The sequence below is a fragment of the Oryctolagus cuniculus genome, chromosome 14 (genome assembly GCF_051225735.1).
Source record: "Oryctolagus cuniculus isolate XC-2025 breed Fujian yellow rabbit chromosome 14, ASM5122573v1, whole genome shotgun sequence".
In the NCBI taxonomy this organism is placed as follows: Eukaryota; Metazoa; Chordata; class Mammalia; order Lagomorpha; family Leporidae; genus Oryctolagus; species Oryctolagus cuniculus.
In genome coordinates, this window is record NC_142880.1 from 866,390 (window position 1) to 888,721 (window position 22,332).

General features: G+C 60.5%; 1 protein-coding gene across 3 annotated transcripts in view; it reads left to right on the forward strand.

Annotated features, from left to right (window-relative positions):
* The window catches only part of SV2C (synaptic vesicle glycoprotein 2C), a 103,486-nt gene that overhangs the window by 16,365 nt on the left and 64,789 nt on the right, over window positions 1-22,332 (forward strand). For 2 of the 3 annotated variants that reach the window (XM_070056298.2, XM_089312878.1), the window contains exon 2: window positions 8,308-8,949. In XM_070056298.2, the coding sequence (XP_069912399.1) occupies window positions 8,385-8,949 (565 nt within the window). In that variant the 5' untranslated portion in view covers window positions 8,308-8,384. Of the gene's footprint in view, window positions 1-8,307; window positions 8,950-13,778; window positions 13,915-22,332 lie in introns of those variants that run through there. The other variant, XM_070056299.2, reaches the window with a different exon arrangement.

Consider the following 22,332-nt stretch of genomic DNA (forward strand, 5'->3'; position numbering starts at 1 on the left):
TGGGCCAGGCCCTGTGTGGATGAGGCGGTGATGCGCTGAGTGACAGCTTGTCCTGGGCCAGGCCCTGTGTGGATGTGGCAGTGATGGGCTGAGTGACAGCTTGTCCTGGGCCAGGCCCTGTGTGGGTGTGGCAGTGATGGGCTGAGTGACAGCTTGTCCTGGGCCAGGCCCTGTGTGGGTGTGGCAGTGTTGGGCTGAGTGACAGCTTGTCCTGGGCCAGGCCCTGTGTGGGTGTGGCAGTGATGGGCTGAGTGACAGCTTGTCCTGGGCCAGGCCCTGTGTGGATGAGGCGGTGATGCGCTGAGTGACAGCTTGTCCTGGGCCAGGCCCTGTGTGGGTGTGGCAGTGATGGGCTGAGTGACAGCTTGTCCTGGGTCAGGCCCTGTGTGGGTGTGGCAGTGATGGGCTGAGTGACAGCTTGTCCTGGGCCAGGCCCTGTGTGGATGTGGCAGTGATGGGCTGAGTGACAGCTTGTCCTGGGCCAGGCCCTGTGTGGGTGTGGCAGTGATGGGCTGAGTGACAGCTTGTCCTGGGCCAGGCCCTGTGTGGGTGTGGCAGTGATGGGCTGAGTGACAGCTTGTCCTGGGCCAGGCCCTGTGTGGATGAGGCGGTGATGCGCTGAGTGACAGCTTGTCCTGGGCCAGGCCCTGTGTGGGTGTGGCAGTGATGGGCTGAGTGACAGCTTGTCCTGGGTCAGGCCCTGTGTGGGTGTGGCAGTGATGGGCTGAGTGACAGCTTGTCCTGGGCCAGGCCCTGTGTGGATGTGGCAGTGATGGGCTGAGTGACAGCTTGTCCTGGGCCAGGCCCTGTGTGGATGAGGCGGTGATGCGCTGAGTGACAGCTTGTCCTGGGCCAGGCCCTGTGTGGGTGTGGCAGTGATGGGCTGAGTGACAGCTTGTCCTGGGCCAGGCCCTGTGTGGATGTGGCAGTGATGGGCTGAGTGACAGCTTGTCCTGGGCCAGGCCCTGTGTGGGTGTGGCTGTGATGGGCTGAGTGACAGCTTGTTCTGGGCCAGGCCCTGTGTGGATGAGGCAGTGATGGGCTGAGTGACAGCTTGTCCTGGGCCAGGCCCTGTGTGGATGCGGCAGCTAAGCATTTTCTTTCAAATTTGACTTCCGTGTTTGTTTCCTATTAGCTTGTAATTTGTCGAATGCTGTCATGTTTATGTGGAAAATGCTAACTGTTTTATAAAGCGCAGAAGTAGCGATCTGGTGTTGAACGGAATCCTCCCATAATTTCTGGCATCAGAGGTCAGTGCAGTTCCCTAGTAACACTGAAATCCAGATGGCTCCCGGCTCTGCCAGTTCGGTGATAGAAGGCAGAAGCGGTGGTGTTTCTGAGCTTCTCACGCCAGCCTTGTTAATCACGAGAGAAGGAAACAGACCCAAAGCCGCTGGGACGCTGGCCTGGCGCTGAGTGACGGCCCTGCGACAGGGGAGGTGTTGCACACGAGCCCCTCCCGTCGCAGCCCACGGGTCTGTTGACACCGCCCGGCTGGTTCCACTCTGTGCCCTGTCCTGAAACGTCCAGGACCTCAGCCCGCCATGGAGCAGGAAAATCCCCCTCCGACAGAGCTGTCAAGGACGCACCCCGGTGTCGGAAACTGGCGATGCGTTTGCTCCAGGCTCGCCGGAACATCCTTCTGCTCGCCCTGGCCCCTGTTGCCCACAGGAAACAGACTAGGGGACACGGCCACCCCAGTTCAGCCGCCTGGACGTCCTGACGTCACAGAAGCGGAGTGAAGTGTAGGACTGTAGCTGCTTTCTCCTGACGGGCCCCTGGGTGCCGGTGGAAGACCCCGGGCTCTGTTTCCCGAGGCTGCTGTGACTCATTTGAAAGCATCAGGTCGGCAGGCCGCAGGCAGGACCGGTGCGGCTGTGGGTCCTGCTGCAGGCATTTTGCATATGACTGTGTGTACAGCGCCTCAGAGGGGAGCTGGCCAGGGTGCTGAAGTGCCAGCCGTCCAGCACAGGGCCCTCCCAGGATGGCGGGACAGCTGCCGCTCAGTCCCCTGAACTGTTTGCCACGCGGATCACCCGTTCCTTGTGCTAAGTATCAGGACGCCGTCTCTCGCCTCCAAACTTCCCTCTGTGTTCTCTGTGTGCTGGGGGTGAGACCCCGAAAATCCTATTTTGGAGATGGCACCATGCTGGTACGGGGATGTGAGAGGCTGCTCTTTCCAATTGCCCCGTGGACTTCCTGTCTGCACATAGGTTCACCCAAGGAACGGGTGCATGGCCCAGCAGGTGCACAGCCTGCCTGTATGGATTGAACAGGGACCCCCAAATTCATGTTCCCCCTAGAACCTAAGTAGTGACTTTATTTGGAAATAGGGTTTTTGGGAAGAAATTGCTAAAGATGGGGTTGTCCTGGATGCTGTGGGCTCTATTTCAGTGATGCTGTCCTGGCATACAGGCCCCATGAGGACAGGCAGGGACATCCCACAGAGGTGCGTCTGTCAGCCAGGAAGTACAGGGGACTGTGGTGGACATGGAAGTTAGCAGGGGACTGCGGTGGACATGGAGGTGAGCAGGGGACTGAGGTGGACATGGAGGCTAGCAGGGGACTGCGGTGGACATGGAGGCTAGCAGGGAACTGTGGTGGACATGGAGGCTAGCAGGGGACTGTGGTGGACATGGAGGCTAGCGGGGGACTGTGGTGGACATGGAGGTTAGCGGGGGGCTGTGGTGGACATGGAGGCTAGCAGGGGACTGTGGTGGACATGGAGGCTAGCAGGGGACTGTGGTGGACATGGAGGCTAGCGGGGGACTGTGGTGGACATGGAGGTTAGCGGGGGACTGTGGTGGACATGGAGGTTAGCGGGGGGCTGTGGTGGACATGGAGGCTAGCAGGGGACTGTGGTGGACATGGAGGCTAGCGAGGGACTGTGGTGGACATGGAGGTTAGCGGGGGGCTGTGGTGGACATGGAGGCTAGCGGGGGACTGTGGTGGACATGGAGGCTAGCAGGGGACTGTGGTGGACATGGAGGCTAGCGGGGGACTGTGGTGGACATGGAGGTTAGCGGGGGACTGTGGTGGACATGGAGGTTAGCGGGGGGCTGTGGTGGACATGGAGGCTAGCGGGGGACTGTGGTGGACATGGAGGTTAGCGGGGGACTGTGGTGGACATGGAGGCTAGCGGGGGACTGTGGTGGACATGGAGGCTAGCAGGGGACTGTGGTGGACATGGAGGCTTGCAGGGGACTGTGGTGGACATGGAGGCTAGCAGGGGACTGTGGTGGACATGGAGGCGAGCAGGGGACTGTGGTGGACATGGAGGCTAGCAGGGGACTGTGGTGGACATGGAGGCTAGCAGGGGACTGTGGTGGACATGGAGGCTAGCGGGGGACTGTGGTGGACATGGAGGCTAGCGGGGGACTGTGGTGGACATGGAGGTGAGCAGGGGACTGCGGTGGACATGGAGGCTAGCAGGGGACTGCGGTGGACATGGAGGTGAGGACGGGGATTATGATGGAACCAGAGGTTGGTTGGGGCCTCCAGAGGCGCTGGCCCCGCACGCGCTGTGGTCCCAGGCTGCAGTGTCTCTGCTGTCAGAATCACATGGTTCGTGGCACCTGATGTGCCAGTCCTGGTAAACAAAGGCACTGCCGTACTGTAGCCATGCACAGACGTGAGCACAGAACACACACCCTCGAGCTGGAAGAGGGTCCCTGAGCCGCCGACTGCCTCCTGCTTCTGAGACGTGTCTGGCCTTCACCCGCTGGCCTCTGTCTCTGCTTGTTTAATGCTAAAGGCTCGCACTTTGCTGGCCGGCCCTGGAGGGGGTCATTCCCCTTGCGGCCGCCATCACCGTGGTACCTAGAGTCCTCTTTCCGCCGCCCCACACTTAGTGCTCTGCACTGAAGTCTCTGCTCTCAGACCCCTGGCTCGACCTTGACCCTACGCACCGCCAACCCCTGTGTCTGATTTCCCAGGAGCCACGCTGTGTGGCCTTCCCCTGCCACGGGGCACTCCCCAGGCCTCCTGGGGGTTGCGCTCTTATCCCCTGTGGGCCCGGACACAGAGCTCCCTGCCCTCTGTCTCTGCAGGTGGGGACCTTGCCCACCCTTGTACTCCCCAGCGATGGCTGTGGCAGCCCAGAGAACAAGGGGCTCAGAGCCCACGGCTGCTGCTCAGGCTGCTGCTGGCAGTGAAACACAAACTGAACACACAGAGGAACTAAACCCTGCAGGAAGTGACGAGGCCACTGGGGAGATAAGGAATTCTAGCATTGAACTTCTTAAGGAAATTGGCACACAATTAAAAGTGAAGTCACTGGCGGTGTGGAGCTGTTCTTACCGAGGACAGCAGAACCTTGCAAAACCTGAGGGCCATAAAGCTGTGCTCGACTCCAGCCAGGTGAGGCGCTGCGACCCAGCCGCTTGTGTGAATTCTAGATGTTTGGTGTCCCTCGCCCCAGGGACCCTGAGTGTTGGGGTTCGCCGCCTCTGAAGGGCTGCCCGGCTCAGCGCCTGGACTTGTCCACCCACAGCTTTGACGCAGCAGCGAGCATGGCCCCTTTGTCCCAGCTTCTGCCCAGCTGCGTCAGACCCCACGCTTGGCGGTGAGGAATTGATTACGGCAGATCAATAAGGAGCATCGGGAGACCACAGAGGGAGATGTTTTCTCAAGGGAATCGATTCTCGGTGTTTGCTGACGATCAGTCATTTAAAAATGATGTTTAATTCTGGAGATCACTAAAATATCTGCAGATCCTCTTAAACTTTACATTGCACGTAAATATGCAAAGATTGCATTTCACCAAAAGGTCACTCAGTCGGTCTGCACAGCACAGGGGGCGAACGTGGAAGCTGTGTTTCAGGAGACCGGGGTGTTTGGCTCCAGGCAGCTCAGGGGGCAGGGTCTGGGGTCTGTGCACACACGGCTCAGGGGGCAGGGGCCGGGGTGTGTGTGTACACGGCTCAGGGGGCAGGGGCCGAGGTGTATGCACACGGCTCAGGGGCAGGGGCCGGGGTGTGCACAGATCAGGGGGCAGGGTCCGGGGGTGTGCACACGGCTCAGGGGGCAGGGTCCGGGGGTGTGCACACGGCTCAGGGGGCAGGGTCTGGGGTCTGTGCACACGGTTCAGGGGGCAGGGTCTGGGGTGTGTGCACACGGCTCAGGGGGCAGGGGCCGGGGTGTGCACACGGCTCAGGGGGAAGGGTCCGGGGGTGTGCACACAGCTCAGGGGGCAGGGTCCGGGGTGTGTGTGTAGACGGCTCAGGGGGCAGGGGCCGGGGTGTGTGCACACGGCTCAGGGGGCAGGGGCCGGGGTGTGTGCACACAGCTCAGGGGGCAGGGGCCGGGGTGTGCACACGGCTCAGGGGGCAGAGGCCGGGGTGTGCACACGGCTCAGGGGGCAGGGGCCGGGTGTGTGCACACGGCTCAGGGGGCAGGGGCTGGGGTGTGTGCACACGGCTCAGGGGGCAGGGGCCAGGGTGCACACGGCTCAGGGGGCAGAGGCCGGGGTGTGCACACGGCTCTGGGGGCAGGGTCCGGGGGTGTGCACACAGCTCAGGGGGCAGGGGCTGGGGTGTTTGTCTCCAGGCAGCTCAGGGGGCAGGGGCCGGGGTGTGTGCACACGGCTCAGGGGGCAGGGGCCGGGGTGTGTGCTCTGGGAAGTGTTTGCTGGAGCGCAGCTGCCTGACCCCTCTGGGAATCGGCGTTGGCAAAGCTCGGTGCTGGCGATGCCGCGGCCGTGGTCGTCCTTGCCGCAGTCTGTGGCGAGGTTTACAGAAGAGGCTGCTGCAGGCCGGGTTGGGGGTGGGAGGAGCCCAGGCAGGAGCGCTGCCCAGGCAGGTGAGGCCTGTTCCTGAGGGACAGGCCGGGCAGCGGAGGGCAGGCTCTTCCGTCCCAGCCTTCCTCGCCTCAGCTGGACGCTGCACTGTCTGTCCTGTGGGACTGAGGTCAGGACACAGCACGGGAGAAGGCGGCACGCGGCGTCCCTGGCCAGTGAAGCGGTGCCCGCGTGGCGCAGTGGTGGAGCCGGGCTGCTCATTCCAGGCACAGCCGTCTGCCGTCTGTGCACTTAGTGCTGCTGCCCGGGGCATCCCTGTAGGCAACCCCCCCGACCTGGGGAACCGCACCCCAGGTCCCGGTGTGGCTCCGGGGCAGGCACCGCTCTGACTTCTGGAGAGAGTGACCTTTCCACAGCTTCCTGTCTGCCGGGCAGCTGTAGCCGTGCCGTGAACTCTGACCCTAGCCGTGCCGTGAACTCTGACCCTAGCCGTGCCGTGAACTCTGACCCTGCTGGGCTGCCCTGCACGCCCAGCCAGGCTGCTCTCGCTTCTGTCTGGGTTTGCACCTCGGGATCCTGTTGAGTCACACACAATTCAGGACCCGTGCTTCTCGCCCATGGCCCTCACAGCAGCCCCCACCGGCCTCTGATTCTATGCGGGACGCTGACTCGGTGTCCACACTGCCCTCGTTTGTGCAAGACGCCAGCAGTGTTTGTGAACCTGAGCTGCGAGACCGGGTCCCTCCTCCTGCCTGGCACCTGCCAGGGTCTGCCCCAGAGTTTAAGGAATCTGCGAGAAGTGTGCTTTGGAAACATGAATGCTTGTTACGTTCTTTTGACTTATTTTTGTCACTCAGTGGTTAGAATCCTTGGGACTAGCGCTATGCCTCTCCCACGACAGCTGTGGCAGGTGAGACCCTGTCTGTGGCCGCCGCGAAGCTGCTGCATGTGGTAGGAAGCAGAGAGAGTCGGATGCAGCCAGCTTTGTGACTGCCGTTCTTGTAGAACATTATTTTGTTTTCTTTATTTAAAAGCCAGCGAGAGAGAACCGCTATCCTTAGGTTCACTTCCCAAGTGCCAGCAGCAGCCAGGGATGGGCCGGGCCAAAGCCAAGATCAAAGACTTGATCCAGATCTCCTGCCGAGTGGCGGAGGTTCAGGTAGCTGGGCTGTGACCAGGGAGCTGGACCAGCAGTGCAGACAGGACGTGGATCCAGGCACCTGGGTGTGGCCAGGGGCTTCCTGCTGCAACGAGGCACTGGTGTGGGGGCAGGGTCAGCCGTGCCTCGGCCCTATCTCTGGCCTCCCTTGGCGGCATCTCATTGCCAGTGGCCTGGGAGGAGCCAAGAGCAGCGCCTCAAGGGCGGGAAGACTGGCACCGTCAGCCATGCTCAATGCGTGCGTTCTGTCGGTGTTCAAAGCACGGGCCTCTAAAAAGAAAGAAACAGGAGGGAAGCCCACCCTGCAGGCATGTGTTGAGAAGTCTTGTAGTCATTTGCTTAGCTGCATTGTCGTCTCCAAATGCGTGGCTGTGCAGCTGCGCGTCTGTCCTGCCACTGGCGCCAACGGTGTGGGCAGACGACTCATGGCCCATCACGCGTGACGTTGTCCTGTCTTGGTTGCCGGTTTCTCTGTAGTAGCTGCTGGCCAAGGGCTGTAAAGAGGAGGATGTCCAGGTGGCCTCACAGCGTGGGACTGGGAATTAATGGTGGGGAAGTGACCTGTCCACTGTTCTGCCGTCTGTGGCCGGGTAGGGCAGCCACCAGGAGAGAGTGCAGTGCACAGGTGAGCTGCAGGTGACCGTGTGGTCAGCCCAGGTTCAAGGAGCTAAAGCATAGGCCTCTCAGTAAAAAGGAAACCCCATGATGTCAGCTGTGGCACCCGAGACAGCAGGCGCCCGGAGTGGCAGTGGGAGGAGTGGTAGGGGGCAAGGGGAAGACAGGGGAGGGCCTGCGGCGCCTGCTGGCTGTGGGGGTGAAGGTGCGACACCTAGGACTCAGCTGTGTGGCTGCCTGGGTGGCAAGTGAAGGGCGGGTCCCACCACCACCGTGGGCTCGACTCTGCGGCCCCGGATGCATCCGAGTGGTTGGATGGGCGGTGCCTGTTTCTTGCAGGTGGGGCTGCCGTCCTGGCCGAGCACTCGTTGTCTTTGTCACCTGTGCTGGAAGGGAGCATGGTGCAGCCTCCCGGGTGCAGCCATGGTGCTGTGTGCCAGCTGCTTGCTGGCTCAGTGTGAGGAGCCAGGCCGTGCATGGCTCTCCCTCGAAGCGTGCCTGGGTGAGAGTGGGCAGTGTGACCGTGTTCCGGGTCACGGTGACGCCTCCTCGCACGTCTGAGCTGCCTTGGGTGTTCTTTAAAGGTGCACCTGCCCTGTTTTATTCTCGGGAACAGCTGTTCAGTGTTCAGTGGGGACAGACTTCCGTAAACAGTGCTGGGGGCTGTGGGTGCCAGTCCTGCGTGGCCATGGCCCTGGGACCCAAGAGGGAAGCGTGGTCAGCGGACAGGACCACCCAGCCGCTGGGGAGGGATGCAGAGAGGGACCACAGTGACCCCGCTTCTCTCCTTCTGCAGGTCTGTCTCGAGCCCAGAGCGGAAAGCCCCGGACAGGCTAAGCGTGCCCATCTTGCCGCCTGCTGCCCGTCGGTGAGATGGACGAGGCTCCCAAGGACAGGACGTCACTGGTGCAGGGCGCCAAGGCCGTCGCCAGGGAGGTGAGGAAGCATGTGCACCAGGCGGTGGACCAGGCCCAAGATGGCTACACGCAGAGGTCTTACCACCGCTTCCAGGATGAGGATGCCGACGAGGACGACCTCCCCGGGGAGACCTACCCCGGGGACACCCAGGAGGATGAGGGCTCCAGCGAGGCCACGGAGGGCCACGATGAGGACGACGAGATCTATGAGGGGGAGTACCAGGGCATCCCCAGCGGGCCCCAGGCCAAGGACGGTGTCGTGGTCGTGGGACAGCCCCCCGGCCCCCAGTACAAGGACCGGCGGGAGCTGGAGTCAGAGCGGCGGGCGGACGAGGAGGAGCTGGCCCAGCAGTATGAGCTCATCATGCAGGAGTGTGGCCACGGCCGCTTCCAGTGGCTGCTCTTCTTCGTCCTGGGTATGGCTGTGATGGCCGACGGCGTGGAGGTGTTTGTGGTGGGCTTCGTGCTGCCCAGCGCCGAGACAGACCTGTGCATTCCAAACTCGGGGTCGGGATGGCTCGGTGAGTGTCGCGGGCACAGGGCGGGTGGGTCTGGAACTGGTGTATTTGTCGAGCGTGGATGTTGGCGTACAGAATCGCTAGTCTTCATCCACAGCACCAACTGCATTTTTTCCAACAGAATTTTTAATGAGGAGAAATCGTAGACACGCTCAGAACCCAACCAGTGGTGCAGTGACCACGTGTGTGTGGCCACCTGTTACCCAGCTGTCAGTGGTGCCGGGGGCCCTGGGGGATGGGTGAGTGCGTGTGCTCTGACCCGCACCGTGAAAGGTCTTTGTGGATCTGCCCTGGACGATGAACAGAGCTGCTGTGGGACACTGGTTGGTCCTCATCTGGACGCAGAGCCCGCGACTACACGGTGCTGACACGTGTGAGGTCAGGGCACTGGGAGATGCTGTGTTTACAGCCTTTGGATCTGGTGATTTTAGGTTTCCTGTGATCTGTGGGTAGCTGTTTGCTTATTTTTCCAGTGAGCCCCGTTCGCAGAATTTTCTCTGAGTGGCTTTTTAAAAAATATTTTCCAAGGTTTGTACCTAAACAAACTTCATTTTCTGAAATACTTTAAAAGTGATTTCAGATCATTACAGTATTTAAATTACACCTGCTCAAGGTTAGCATGGCCTCCTCACAGCCTATCTTTCGTTTCGGGTTGCCTGGCCCTTAAGGCTCACCGTCTCACAGAGCTGGGGTCAGGGCTCCTGTTTTCTGTGGGAGGAACGTGATGGGCTGGGAGGCAGGCACACCATAGCAGGGGTGTCCCACTGTCCGAGTCGGGGGACTCTGAACCCCCTTGCAGATTCTGCCACAAGGAACACACTTGTGTGCCTGCTGAACCTTCATGTGAAAGGAACCTGTAGAAGCAGCCAGGTATTCATACCTGCATTGACCGGGGCTGTGTAAACCAAGGCTCAAGAACAACAAGGACCTGATTATGTTTGTGGAAACCTAATGGCTTTATAAACGAATGTCACAGTCATGGATGCTGGGAAATCATCTCTGAGTAAAATCAGATGTCTTGTTTCCTGCCTTGCCGTGTGACAGAGAGAGCTGTTCATGGAAGAGGACGCACGTCCTTTATTTCTTTAACCCTGTGTTGTTACTTCATATTGCTTATCTTAATGCTAACCAAAGAAAAGAGATTTGTGAAAAAAAAAAATAGATTTGTGGAAGCAAGTTAAGGAGGGTAAAGGAATGCATTTTGCATATTTTTGCTGGTGGATTGGTGAGTTTTTGGCTACCAAAATGCAGACGTCACTGAGTCCCAGAGAACATGCGATCACTGATCTGGTCCACCGTGTCTGTCCAGCACTATCTTTTATTTGTTTTCTTTTGGTGGGCGATTGTCCCCACCCATTAAAAGTATGGGCTCAACAGACCAGGGTGTTTCAAATGTCTGTGGGAAAGTGGAGTGAAAAGATAAATTTATTTGGGTGCAAAAATGATTGAAGTTAGGGTGGGTGTTGCAGAGCCGCATATTAAGCTGCAGGGTGGGACACAGGCATCCTCTGCGGGAGCTCCTGTGAGAGGCCTGGCTGCTCCCCTCTGTCCAGCTCCCTGCTGGTGTGCCTGGGAAGGCGGGGGAGATGGCTCAAACACGTGGGCCCCTGCACCCACTTGGGAGACCAAAGTGGAGTTCTGGGCTCCCGGCTTCTGCGCTGGCTATTGAATGCATTTGAGGAGTGACCCAGCACGTGGGAGATCTCTCTCTCTTGTTTGCCTTTCAAGTAGATGAGAAGAAATAAAATAAACATAAACTGATATGCTGATAATATGATAACTTTAAAAATCCGAAATCCATGTGTATGAGGGGGCCTCAGAAAGGTTGTGGGAATGCATATTATGAAAAACACACGCATGGATTTCAAACATCTTTGGTGTCCAAATAAACATATCTTTAAGAAAATTATTAGAGTCACATCCTCTGGTTCACTCCCCAAGTATTGGCAATGCCTGGGGCTGGGCCAGGCCAAAGCCAGGAACCAGGAACTCCGTGCAGTTGTCCAGCCTGAGCAGGAACTCAGCTACCTGAGCTGTCTCCTGCTGTCTTCCAGGGTGTGCACAGCAGGAAGCGGGAACCAGAGAGGGGACCCACGCCCGGGCCCTTTCATACGGAATGCAGGCATCCTAGGAGTCACCAGATGCCCGCGTACTAACCTGATCTTTCAATTCCATTGTCCATACACTTTGTGAAGGCCCCGGAGTCTGTTAGGATTTGCCGCAGCTCCACCCACGCGGATACTGCACAGCTGCAGGCATCCCCACAGTAAAATCTCCGGTGCTGCGGTCCTGCTTTTCATTTCCAGCGCTGATGGGTGCAGAGCCTCCCCACGCCCTCCTGCTAGAGCCCTGATGATGCAGCTCCCGGGGGAGCTCCGGCCCGCGTGAGGCTCCCAGCACCTGGAGTACAGGGCTCGTCATCTGGCCGTGGCTGCTGCCTGCTGCGTGGGTCGCAAGCGTGTCCCCAGGACTGCAGCTTCTTCAGCCTCGTGCGTCCCCCCACAAGCCTTCAATGGTTTCCTAGCTGTGCCTTCCAGACTCGCATTTCAATGATCTTGCCGCTGTCATTTCTCATAATTGCATTCTAATGGAGTCTTTTTAGACAAGCATTTAAATTGTTTTCCATTTTCATTTCATCCAGTAATAGCTTTGTAATACAGTTACCACACCGAGTCACAGCAGTGCCATGCACACCCATGAAGGGAGGACAGGACCTGTGTCGGGGGTGGCCTTCTGAGGATCAGGATTTGCAAAATAATTTCATTTGCTGCTAAGCATTGTGTGGTTTTGCTGGAGGAAGGCCAGGAGCACAAACGTGGCCTAGCTGATCCTTTCTTTGTGTTTGCTACAAGATTGAGGTACAGGTGGCTAAGGTGTGCTGTGCATATCTGTGTACTGCAACAGGACAACCGTCTGTCCGAGGAAGCTGTGGCCTGGTGTGTGCAGGTTTCCAGGACACAAAGCCAGCCTCCATGTGTCCCCGGGAGCCTGTGATGGCCAGGCCCTGGCCGAGGCACAGCGGGGAGGTTGGCATGTGACCCTGGAGGCAGAGCCGGCTCCTTGATTAGTTTGGGAGGCAGGGAGGGGCCGCTGAGGGGAGGGCAGAGGGTCTCAGCCCTGGGAGATGAGAGGAAAGGTGGAAGGTTCTGGAACTCTCGTCTTGAGTCTTTGGGGAAGGTCTGAGAGGAGTCACTGGGGAGCGCCCCGTCGGGTTGAGGTGCTGAGGTTTGGGGCTGTCTCATGGTGGTGGGGTCGCTGTAGCCCGGGAGAAGGTGGCTTCCTGCTGAATTCCGTGTTTGGGTTTGAGGAAGTGGAGCAGCTGAGGCCAGACTGGACCAAGAACCATGGTGGGCTGCAGCCCATGCTGGATTGACAGGAAGTAGCCGGGTGCCACAAGGCCTGTGTGGGCATCTCACGGGCTTTCCCGGCTCCCTGTGAAGTTCCGGAAGTAGCCAAGTGCCAGGTGCCTACTTGTGAGGTCTCGGAAGTAGCCGGGCGTCTTCCTGTGAGGCCAGAGGTAGCCGCGTGCCGGGCGTCTTCCTGTGAGACACCGGAGGTGCCGCGTGCCGGGCGTCTTCCTGTGAGGCCGGAGGTGCCGCGTGCCGGGCGTCTTCCTGTGAGGTCGGAGGTGCCGCGTGCCGGGCGTCTTCCTGTGAGGCCAGAGGTAGCCGCGTGCCGGGCGTCTTCCTGTGAGACACCGGAGGTGCCGCGTGCCGGGCGTCTTCCTGAGAGACGCCGGAAGTGCCACGTGCCGGGCATCTTCCTGTGAGGCCAGAGGTGCCGGGTGCCAGGAGTCTTCCTGTGAGGCCGGAGGTGCCGCGTGCCGGGCGTCTTCCTGTGAGGGCGGAGGTGCTGCGTGCCGGGCGTCTTCCTGTGAGGCCGGAAGTGCCGCGTGCCGGGCGTCTTCCTGTGAGGCCGGAGGTGCCGCGTGCCGGGCGTCTTCCTGTGAGGCCGGAGGTGCCGCGTGCCGGGCGTCTTCCTGTGAGGCCGGAGGGGCCGCGTGCCGGGCGTCTTCCTGTGAGGTCGGAGGTGCCGCGTGCCGGGCGTCTTCCTGTGAGACACCGGAGGTGCCGCGTGCCGGGCGTCTTCCTGAGACGCCGGAAGTGCCGGGCGTCTTCCTGTGAGGCCGGAGGTGCCGGGTGCCGGGCGTCTTCCTGTGAGGCCGGAGGTGCCGGGTGCCGGGCGTCTTCCTGTGAGGGCGGAGGTGCCGCGTGCCGGGCGTCTTCCTGTGAGGCCGGAGGGGCCGCGTGCCGGGCGTCTTCCTGTGAGGCCGCAGGTGCCGCGTGCCGGGCGTCTTCCTGTGAGGCCGGAAGTGCCGGGCGTCTTCCCGTGAGGCTGGAGGTGCCGCGTGCCGGGCGTCTTCCTGTGAGGCCGGAGGTGCCGGGTGCCGGGCGTCTTCCTGTGAGGCCGGAGGTGCCGGGTGCCGGGCGTCTTCCTGTGAGGCCGGAGGTGCCGGGTGCCGGGCGTCTTCCTGTGAGGCCGGAGGTGCCGGGTGCCGGGCGTCTTCCTGTGAGGCCGGAGGTGCCGGGTGCCGGGCGTCTTCCTGTGAGGCCGGAGGTGCCGGGTGCCGGGCGTCTTCCTGTGAGGCCGGAGGGGCCGCGTGCCGGGCGTCTTCCTGTGAGACACCGGAGGTGCCGCGTGCCGGGCGTCTTCCTGAGACGCCGGAGGGGCCGCGTGCCGGGCGTCTTCCTGAGACGCCGGAGGGGCCGCGTGCCGGGCGTCTTCCTGTGAGGCCGGAGGTAGCCGGGTGCCGGGCGTCTTCCTGTGAGGCCGGAGGGGCCGCGTGCCGGGCGTCTTCCTGTGAGGCCGGAGGGGCCGCGTGCCGGGCGCTTGCCCAGCAGCACTGAGGGGTCGTGCCGGGCGGGCGGCGGCGCTGGAGCGACGTCAGAGCGTCCGTACCCAGGCTGCAGTTTCCCGTTGTTTCTCCTTCACACTCAGGCGCTGGCGAGAGTCCTAGAACAACTGAAGGTGTGTGAGTTGAGCAGAGTGTGTGGGCGGCGGAGCCGTGGGTTCCCCTTCCCGCAGCGCTGCGCCGCGGCCAGGCGGGCCAGCCGGTGACCCCGCAGGTTCCGGGGGAGCCCGCGGCCAGCCTTGGGGCGTCCCTCGTGTCCCGCTCCCGCCCCCCTTCTCGCAGCAGCAGGGGCGCCCGGGCTGGCCCACGGGCCGTGAAGCGGGCACTGCCGCGACGCCGAGCGCTGCAGGCTGTCTCCCGGCCGGGCTCTGCGGCCCTGGCCGCCCGCTGCAGCCTCGTGGCCCCCGGAGCCCCTCCCAACGCCGTGGCCGCGTGCCCAGGCCGGTGAGGCAGAGGGGCCCTACTGGTGGCAGCTTTGTGGACATCCGGGGTCTGTGTCTGGCCGTTGTGTGACTGATGAGTGTTGGGGAGCAGGCAGCAGGGGGCCCAGGCGCCTGTTGGGGCGCTGCCTGGGCGTGCACGCCGCGCCTTGCTGTGAGCTGGCCCTGAGCTGTGCATGGAAGCTGGGCCGCCCTCCCGTGCATGCTGGGGTAGCACGTTTCACCACCTGCACAGAGCTGGGAAGTGTTGGATTGACAGCCAAGTACGGTTGTGCGGAACCTGCAGACGCCAGGCTGATGAGCGGGGAGGGCCTGGGGTCCAGCCCTCGTCCCAAGCCCTTCGTCCCGGCTGGGGCTGTTTACACGCACCTAGAGGAGGGGTCACTTTTGCTAAAGCTCCCTCCCTGAGAGATCAGGCTCCGTGACTTACCTCCCCATTGAACGCCTACCCCGGTTCTTACACTGCTGCCTGTGTGCCTGCAGGCTCGGCACTGGGTGGTAGGGACCCCAGGCTGTGCCAGGGAGGAAGGAGATGAGAACCAAGGTCAGCCCCTCCCAAGAACAGTGGGCAGGTGCAGGACACCCCACACCAGTGCGAGTTCAGTTGGTCACCCCAGAAACAGTTATAGGAGTGAGAGGTACCCAGAGACTAAATACAACCAGACCTACCCCCGAGACCCTGCTCCTAGGAGGCAGCGCGGTCCAGGTTGGGGTCAGGGGCCATGACAGGGTCAGGACAGGCGGGTGGGGACACATCTGAGGGATTTGGGAGTGAACCGCACCCCCGTTCGTGATCCCAGTCACCTGTGTGCCGTGTGCTGGGACTTCCGGCAGTGGTGTCTGAAGGTGGTGGTGCCCCGGCTGTGGACCTGAGCTGCCCGGCGACGCACTTGCTGCAGTTCTGGGAGCAGCACTGCAGGCCCCTGGGCCAGTGCAGCCCGTGGGCAGCGGTAGTGCCGTGAGGGCTGCAGGGCTGTGCTGCCGCGGGTGCTCTGAGTGGCAGGTGCACTGGGCGGGCCGTCAGCAAAAGCTGCAGAACTTCGCTGTTCACGGAAGCACAGCGCGCCCGAGCGCCGGGGCCTCGGTGAAGTGAACGCTTTCCCCGCAGTGGGGAGCTGCTTTCCTCTCGGCCACGTGGCTGGCACTGTCTTTTCCTGCATGGGGGGGGGGGGCACCGCAGGCCCCGGCCACGTCCAGCTTCCTGTCCCAGCGTGGGCTTCAGAGACACTGGCACAGTGCGGCTGCTGTGTAGACAGTGTGTCCGTGTGGAGCGCACTTCCCTTCTCGCCCTCCCTCCTGGGTGGATTTCAGAGCTGTGAGTGGCTGTGTTCTCAGCAGGGTCCAGCCGGGTCAGAAGCACTGGCCGCACAGCAGGGTGGGAGCCGACTCAGAACTGACAGCTAGCCTGCTCCAAGATGGCTGGAAGCCGGCCGGGAGCCAGGGCCTCACGTCAGCCTCAGCTAGTGGGGTGGCATCCTCCGAGGTGGTCGGCTCTCCAATTACCCGCTTCATTTTCTCAGTGATGGAGTGGCCTGGGGTTGACACCTGGGTTAGGTTTCACCCCCGACCCCTGACTCCACTCCCTGCCTCCACCCTGGGAGGCAGCAGGTGGTGGCTCAAGTACTTGGGTCTCTGCCGCCCATGTGGGATCTTGGCCCCTGGCTTTGGCCTGAGCCAGGCTTGGCTTCTGTGGGCATTTGAGGCGTGAACAGCAGATGGGAGCTATCTGTCAGTCTCTTGCGCTCTCCCCCTCTCACATACATAAAAGGTTTAAACGGTTGGCAGTTCTCCCACAGGAAGAGCCTGCGGGCCCACGTTCCACACCTCTCTGCGTCGCGTGGCCCCGTGCTGTTGTCTTTGGCGGAGCGCTGGCTCTCACAGAAGACGCCGAGGCCGGCCGGCGTTTGGGCCGGGCTCTGACTTTCCCAGGGAACCTGCGCTTGCAGGGATGGGCTGGAACCAGGGGTCCCTGGAGAGGCAGGGGTCCTGCAGTGAGGGGATGGTGCGCTGGGTGCAGACGGCGGCTCTGCTCTGTGGGTGGGGAGCACACCGGGGACGTGTGGTGGGACCTGCCTGTTCATGGAGGCCTCGGGTGGAGGTAGTTGCTGTGTGAGAGGGCTGCTAAGCGGGGCTCTTGTTCTGTGCGTGGCTGTGGGTGGCTTCACAGGAGAGCAGGAAGCTCCAGACCCGTGTTGGCTGGCCCATGGGTGAGGTGGGCCTGGCTGTGGAGGGGCTACAGAGGGGCCTGTGGGGCTGCCCAGACCCTCTCAGCTGAGGGGCTGTGGAGCAAGGTGTGGCTGGCCATCTGGCCTGGAGGCTCAAACCTGGTGTTGTGCGTTAGGGCTTGGAGCTGGGGCTGGTGGGAGGCGAGTGGGGTCCTGTGTGGGCGGGAGGCTGATGGCAAGTGCTGGGCCTGTTCTCTGAGAATACTGCAGAGCCTGTGTGGTGCCTGCTGCCCCTGGATTTGTGGGGCACGAGATGGCAACAGGCTGCACGGGAGGTCTGCCCAGGAAGGCCGTGGGAGGAGGTGCAGGGCTTAGTGGGGACATAGCTGTGGAGATGGCCCATTGCAGGGGTCTGGGGGAGTGTGGGTGGAGGCCCCCAGGGCACACAGGGCTGATGCCACAGGGCCCTGGGGAAAGTCATCAGGTAACAGGCTTGAGAGCGGCCGGGGAGAGAGCACGGAGTGCCCCGGGCAGGGCTAGAGAAGGGGCCGCGGGGCCAGGAGGGGGCAGCTCCGTGAGTTCAGGGGGCGCTTGGGTTGACTGACTGCTGTCCTGGTCACCTGTGTGGGGAGCAACTCGGACTAGACTGAGTTACTGGAATTAAGACTTATTCTATGCATCTGCTCTCCCACAATATGGCGCTGAGAGAGAAGAAAACAGCTTCTACACAGCTGCCTCCAGTTCAGCCAATAAACTGTGGGACTTGCTCCTGATTGGAGGAGAGCAGCGTACTTGGCGTGTGGGCAGCCGAGTTGGGATTGGCAGAGGAGGACTATAAAGGAGGAGAGAGACGGCATGCACCAGGAACATCTAAAGGAAACATCTAAGGGGAACACCTGTGCAGCCCCCGAGAAGAGCCGGCCGGCGGTGTGCCGCTCCCCTGCGGAAGTGGGGAATGTGGCCAGGGGGAACTGCCCTTCCACGGAGGTGGAAGGGACAGTAGCCAACCCGGGAAGAACCAGCAGCAAACCCAGGGAGGGCCGAGCAGACGAAAGAACAGTGCAGGGTCCTGTGTCGTTCCTCCACGAAGAGGGGGAGCGACATAATGGTGCCGTGACTCGGATAGGAAACCTAGGACGGATAGGAAACCTAGGAGGGAAAAACTGGGAAGAAGTGGAAAATTTCAGAGAGAGAGACTAGCAAACAGCCTAGGGAAAGGCCGGACGAAAAAGGTGCCGGAAGAAGCTATTGAAAGTCTAGGCATAGACTCAGATACGGACTACGGGGGGAAGCTGGGAGAAATCTCTAAGGTCGAAAGCGAAAGTGAAAGCTAGAACAAACAGACTCAGATACGGACTGTGGGGAGAAGCCAGGAGAAATGAGGGAGGAGTATTGTTGGAGGAAAGCTTGGGGAAGCATACCGGGTAGAGAAAAATGTTAGGGAAATTGAAGCTGCGGGGGCAGGCCGAGGCGGAGACGAAAGCCACTTTGGGATTCTCAAGTTAGCCCGGGAATGGGGGGCGAAGAGTTGAAACCAGAAGCAGAAACGTAAGCCAGGTTGGGATCCGTCTGATTAGCCCGGGGAGCAAAGGACGGGAAGCCAGATCGTGGGGTGGAAACGTGAGCTGGGTTGAATTCGCCAGGTTAGCCCGGGGAACTTAGATTGAATGCTAGTGGCGGAGACGTAAGCTACGCTGTGTGACTCTCGGAGGCTGCCGTGCGCAGAGAGAGCGTGCGGGGCACAAGTAGATAGGGAACGCTGGGCTAGTGCGAGACCGCGGAGTGTGCGCGCGAAGCCGAGCCGCGCAGAGCCGCGAAGCCGTGCAGATAAGAGAAGCGGGCTGAAGCGGCTCAGCTGGGAAGCCACCGAGAAGCAGCCTCGGGGCGGGCGCCAGGAAGCCGCGGGGATAAGAGAAACAGAAGTTTAGAAGTAAAATGAGAGAAATAGGAATGTTGGCAGACAGAAGTAAAATGGGAGAAATAGGAATGCCCGGAGATAGAGAAATAGAGAAATAGAAAGGCCTCCCCACAATACTGCAATGAGAAGGCTTGGATTCGGTCTGCCTGATCAGTGAGGCGATGAGCACCTGCGGGCGGCTAGCAGCTTATGCGCCGCAGGTCACCGAAGACAGGCACATTATCAACACCAATAAGTCACCCCACAACATGGCAATGAGAGAGCTTGGATTCGGTCTGCCTGATTAGTAAGGCGGTAAGCACCAGCGGGCAGCTCGAACAGAGTGTGAGCTGCAGGTCACCGAAGATAGGCACGAATCAACACCAATAAGCCTCCCCACAATATGGCGCTGAGAAGGCTTGGATTCGGTTTGCCTGATTGTTAGGGCTTGTAAGCCCCTGCAGGCAGAGCAGAGCATGCGCTGCAGGGCACCGAACACAGGCACGCATCAGCGCCTAAAAACCTCCTCACAACATGGCGAAGAGAGGACCCGGATTCGGTTTGCCTGATTGATAGGACTTGTAAGAACCTGTGGCAACTCTAGCAAGTAGAGCAGAGTGTGTGCCGCGGGACACCGAAGACAGGCGCGTATCAACGCCAAAAAATAAAAAGAAAGGGGGATCTGTGGGGAGCAACTCGGACTAGACTAAGTTACTGGAATTAAGACTTATTCTATGCATCTGCTCTCCCACAATATGGCGCTGGGAGAGAAGAAAACAGCTTCTACACAGCTGCCTCCAGTTCAGCCAATAAACTGTAGGACTTGCTCCTGATTGGAGGAGAGCAGCGTACTCGGCGTGTGGGCAGCCGAGTTGGGATTGGTGGAAGAGGACTATAAAGGAGGAGAGAGACGGCATGCACCAGGAACATCTAAGGGGAACATCTAGCTGAAGGAACACCTGTGCAGCCCCTGAGAGAGCCGGCCGGCGGTGTGCCGCTCCCCTGCAGAAGTGGGGAATGTGGCCAGGGGGAATTGCCCTTCCACGGAGGTGGAAGGGACAGTAGCCAACCCGGGAAGAACCAGCAGCAAACTCGGGGAGGGCCGAGCAGACGAAAGAACAGTGCAGGGTCCTGTGTCGTTCCTCCACGAAGAGGGGGAGCGACAATCTGTCTCAGCACAGAGCCACAACAGCCTTTAGGGCAGATCCCAGTATTTATTCCTCTTCTGGCCAACAGCTGAGGTGTGTGCCCTTCTGTAAACCCAAGGTCACACCGGGCAGCAGAACGTGGGCACTGAGCTTCCTGCAGACATGGCCAGAGTTTGTCCTGGGCTGGTCTAGGCGTTGTTTTGCCATCTTTGACCCAGATATAAAAACCACCACAGTAGCAAAAGAACATACAGGTAATTTTTTGGTGGCGGGGTCTTGGAGGACTTGTGTGTTGTTTTCCGATCACTGTTGGCCAGGCATCATGTGACCTCTGAGCTCAGGTTCGGGCGCAGCCATGTCTGCAGTGAGCACCCGGCCCTCCAGGCCTTGCTGCGGCTGTGTCTATCAGGTTCAATGTGGACGCAGATCAGTGTCTTCTTCCCTTCCTCTGAATTCCACTTCCCTTCCCGGATTGCGCGGTGTGATGGAGTCTCAGCGGAAATCCCTTTCCCTGTCTGCAGTTAAACTCGGAGAGAGCAGCAGCTGCCCCTGGACTTGTTCCCCACGCGTTTTCTGGAAGCCAGACCCGTGACGGTGCCGCCCTCCAAGGCAGCCCCTCGCCTGCGTTGCTGTGCCGCTGTTCACTGCTGTGTTTCAGGACACTTTGTCCCCTGCGCCCCCCCCCCCCCATGACGCTCTGGGTCGGCCCCGTCCCTGCTGGTCCCTGTCTGTTCCAGTCCCTCCAGCCATGCTGTGCCTCGGGCGGCTCTGGACAGCAGCTGTTGTGAGCCCCACCCCCGTCCTCCCTACCCATGCTGCTCCAGTCTCGACGGGCAGCTTTGGTTATTACAGCAGAATGGCTACCATGGACAAAGGAAGTTTGTTTTGATTCACAGTTGGATTTTGCCTCTGACAAAGACAGAGGGTGGTAGTGGTGGAGCTCATGCAGAGGAGGGTCCCCATGGCAAGGCAGGACACGGTGAGGGCACATGCCAGCCCACCATCACCTGCGTCCACCCTCTGGTACCACCGGCTTACAGCGCTGGGGTTGACCATCCTGTGTGAGCTCGGGAGCCAGGCCGTGTGCACAGTGTAGCGAGCGCCTGGTCGTTGCTCTCACCACTATCGTCCACACAGGCCTGAGGCCCTTGCAAGCCACCAGTGGTTCTTGGACGAACCTGAAGGTCTTTTCTTCTTTTAAAAATGTTTTGTGTTTAATTTTTGTTCATCTGAAAGGCAGAGAGACAGGCCACACACAGATGCAGAGAGATCTTCCACCCAGTTTCATTCCCCAAATGCCCACAGCAGTTAGGGGTGGGTCAAGCCAAAGCTAGGAATCAGGAATTAAATCCTGGTTGTCACATGGGTGGCAGGGACCCAACTCCTGGAGACTCTACCTGCTGTGTCTACGTGGTGACACGGCCATTCCAGGCAAGCGTGTGGCACGCCTGGGGTTACACACAGTGTGACGTGTTGGTGTGGCCCGAGCATCTACACCTGCTGTGTCTGTACGTGGTGACATGGCTGTTCCAGACAAGCGTGTGGCACACCTGGGGTTACACACAGTGTGACGTGTTGGTGTGTCCCGAGCATCTACACCTGCTATGTCTGTATGTGGTGACATGGCTGTTCCAGGCAAGCATGTGGCACGCCTGGGGTTACACACAGTGTGACGTGTTGGTGTGGCTGGAGTAGCTGCACCTGCTGTGTCTGTACGTGGTGACATGGCTGTTCCAGGCAAGCGTGTGGCACACCTGGGGTTACACACAGTGTGACGTGTTGGTGTGGCCCAGCAGCTGCAGCTGCTGTGGGAGCAGAATGCCGAGTCCGTGTGACATTGGTAACCGGCGTCCATGCCTGTGTGTCTCAGACCTGCTGGCGCCCGGGCTTCCGGCCTTTCTCGGTCACTGCCTCAGCTGCTCCGGCTCCCAGGCCCTGGACATGGACTGAGCCACGCTCCCTGCTTCCCAGGGCCTCAGCTGCCATCAGCCAAACTCAGCACTCAGCAGGGGACATGGTCCTCCTGTCTCCCAGAAACTTTCCAGGGGCCGTCCTGTCCAGCATCTGAACCCAGCACGCGCACCTCCTCTGTGCAGCCCCTCAAAATTCCCTGGCAGTGATTAAGTAGCCCCTCCTTTCCCTTGGGAGCGTAATGTGCTCGCCTTCAGCATAGCATGTGTCCTGTGTGTGGGAATTAGTTTTTGGCAGGTTTAATGTCCCAGGAATGCCCTGTGTGGCCTGGGCGCCTGTGCTGTGTGTGTACTCAGTGTCCCTGCGTGTGGCCTGGCCACCTGCTATGTGGACCCACTCTCCCAACGTGTGGCCTAGCCACCTGCTATGTGGACCCAGTGTCTCCAGTGTGACCTGGGTGCCAGTGCTTCATGGAGATTTGAAACTCCCTGGGTGATGCACGTACCAACTGCATGGCAAGAGCTGCAGGAGGGGAAGGCACACATCGTTAACTGGGGTCTCTCCCGCCCCCGTCCCTGGAACCCTGGGGAACTGTGGGGTTAGGGGCTGCTGCTGCACCTGTCGGGTCCACGGCTGGCACTTTGGGAGCAGGCCCTGTCCGTTACCATCGCACCTGCAGCACAGGACTGGGGGAAGAGGAGTCGTGGGAACTAATCCCACAGGCATGGAGCCAACACGGCCTCCAGGGTGTGTCACAGCCACTGCTTTCGTGCCCCTGATGCCTGACACCTGTGCTGCTGCAGCACTGAGTACCAAGTGGGTTGTAACTGCCAGCTGCTTTTTGATGGTGGGGTGGTGGCCGCAGAGCCACCCAGGCGTGCTATCTCCTGACCACTGCAGGTCAGCACCTCTCTGGATCGGATGGTGTCTTTGGCTCCCGTGTGCTGTGGAGGGCCCAGGTGGGCTGAGGCCA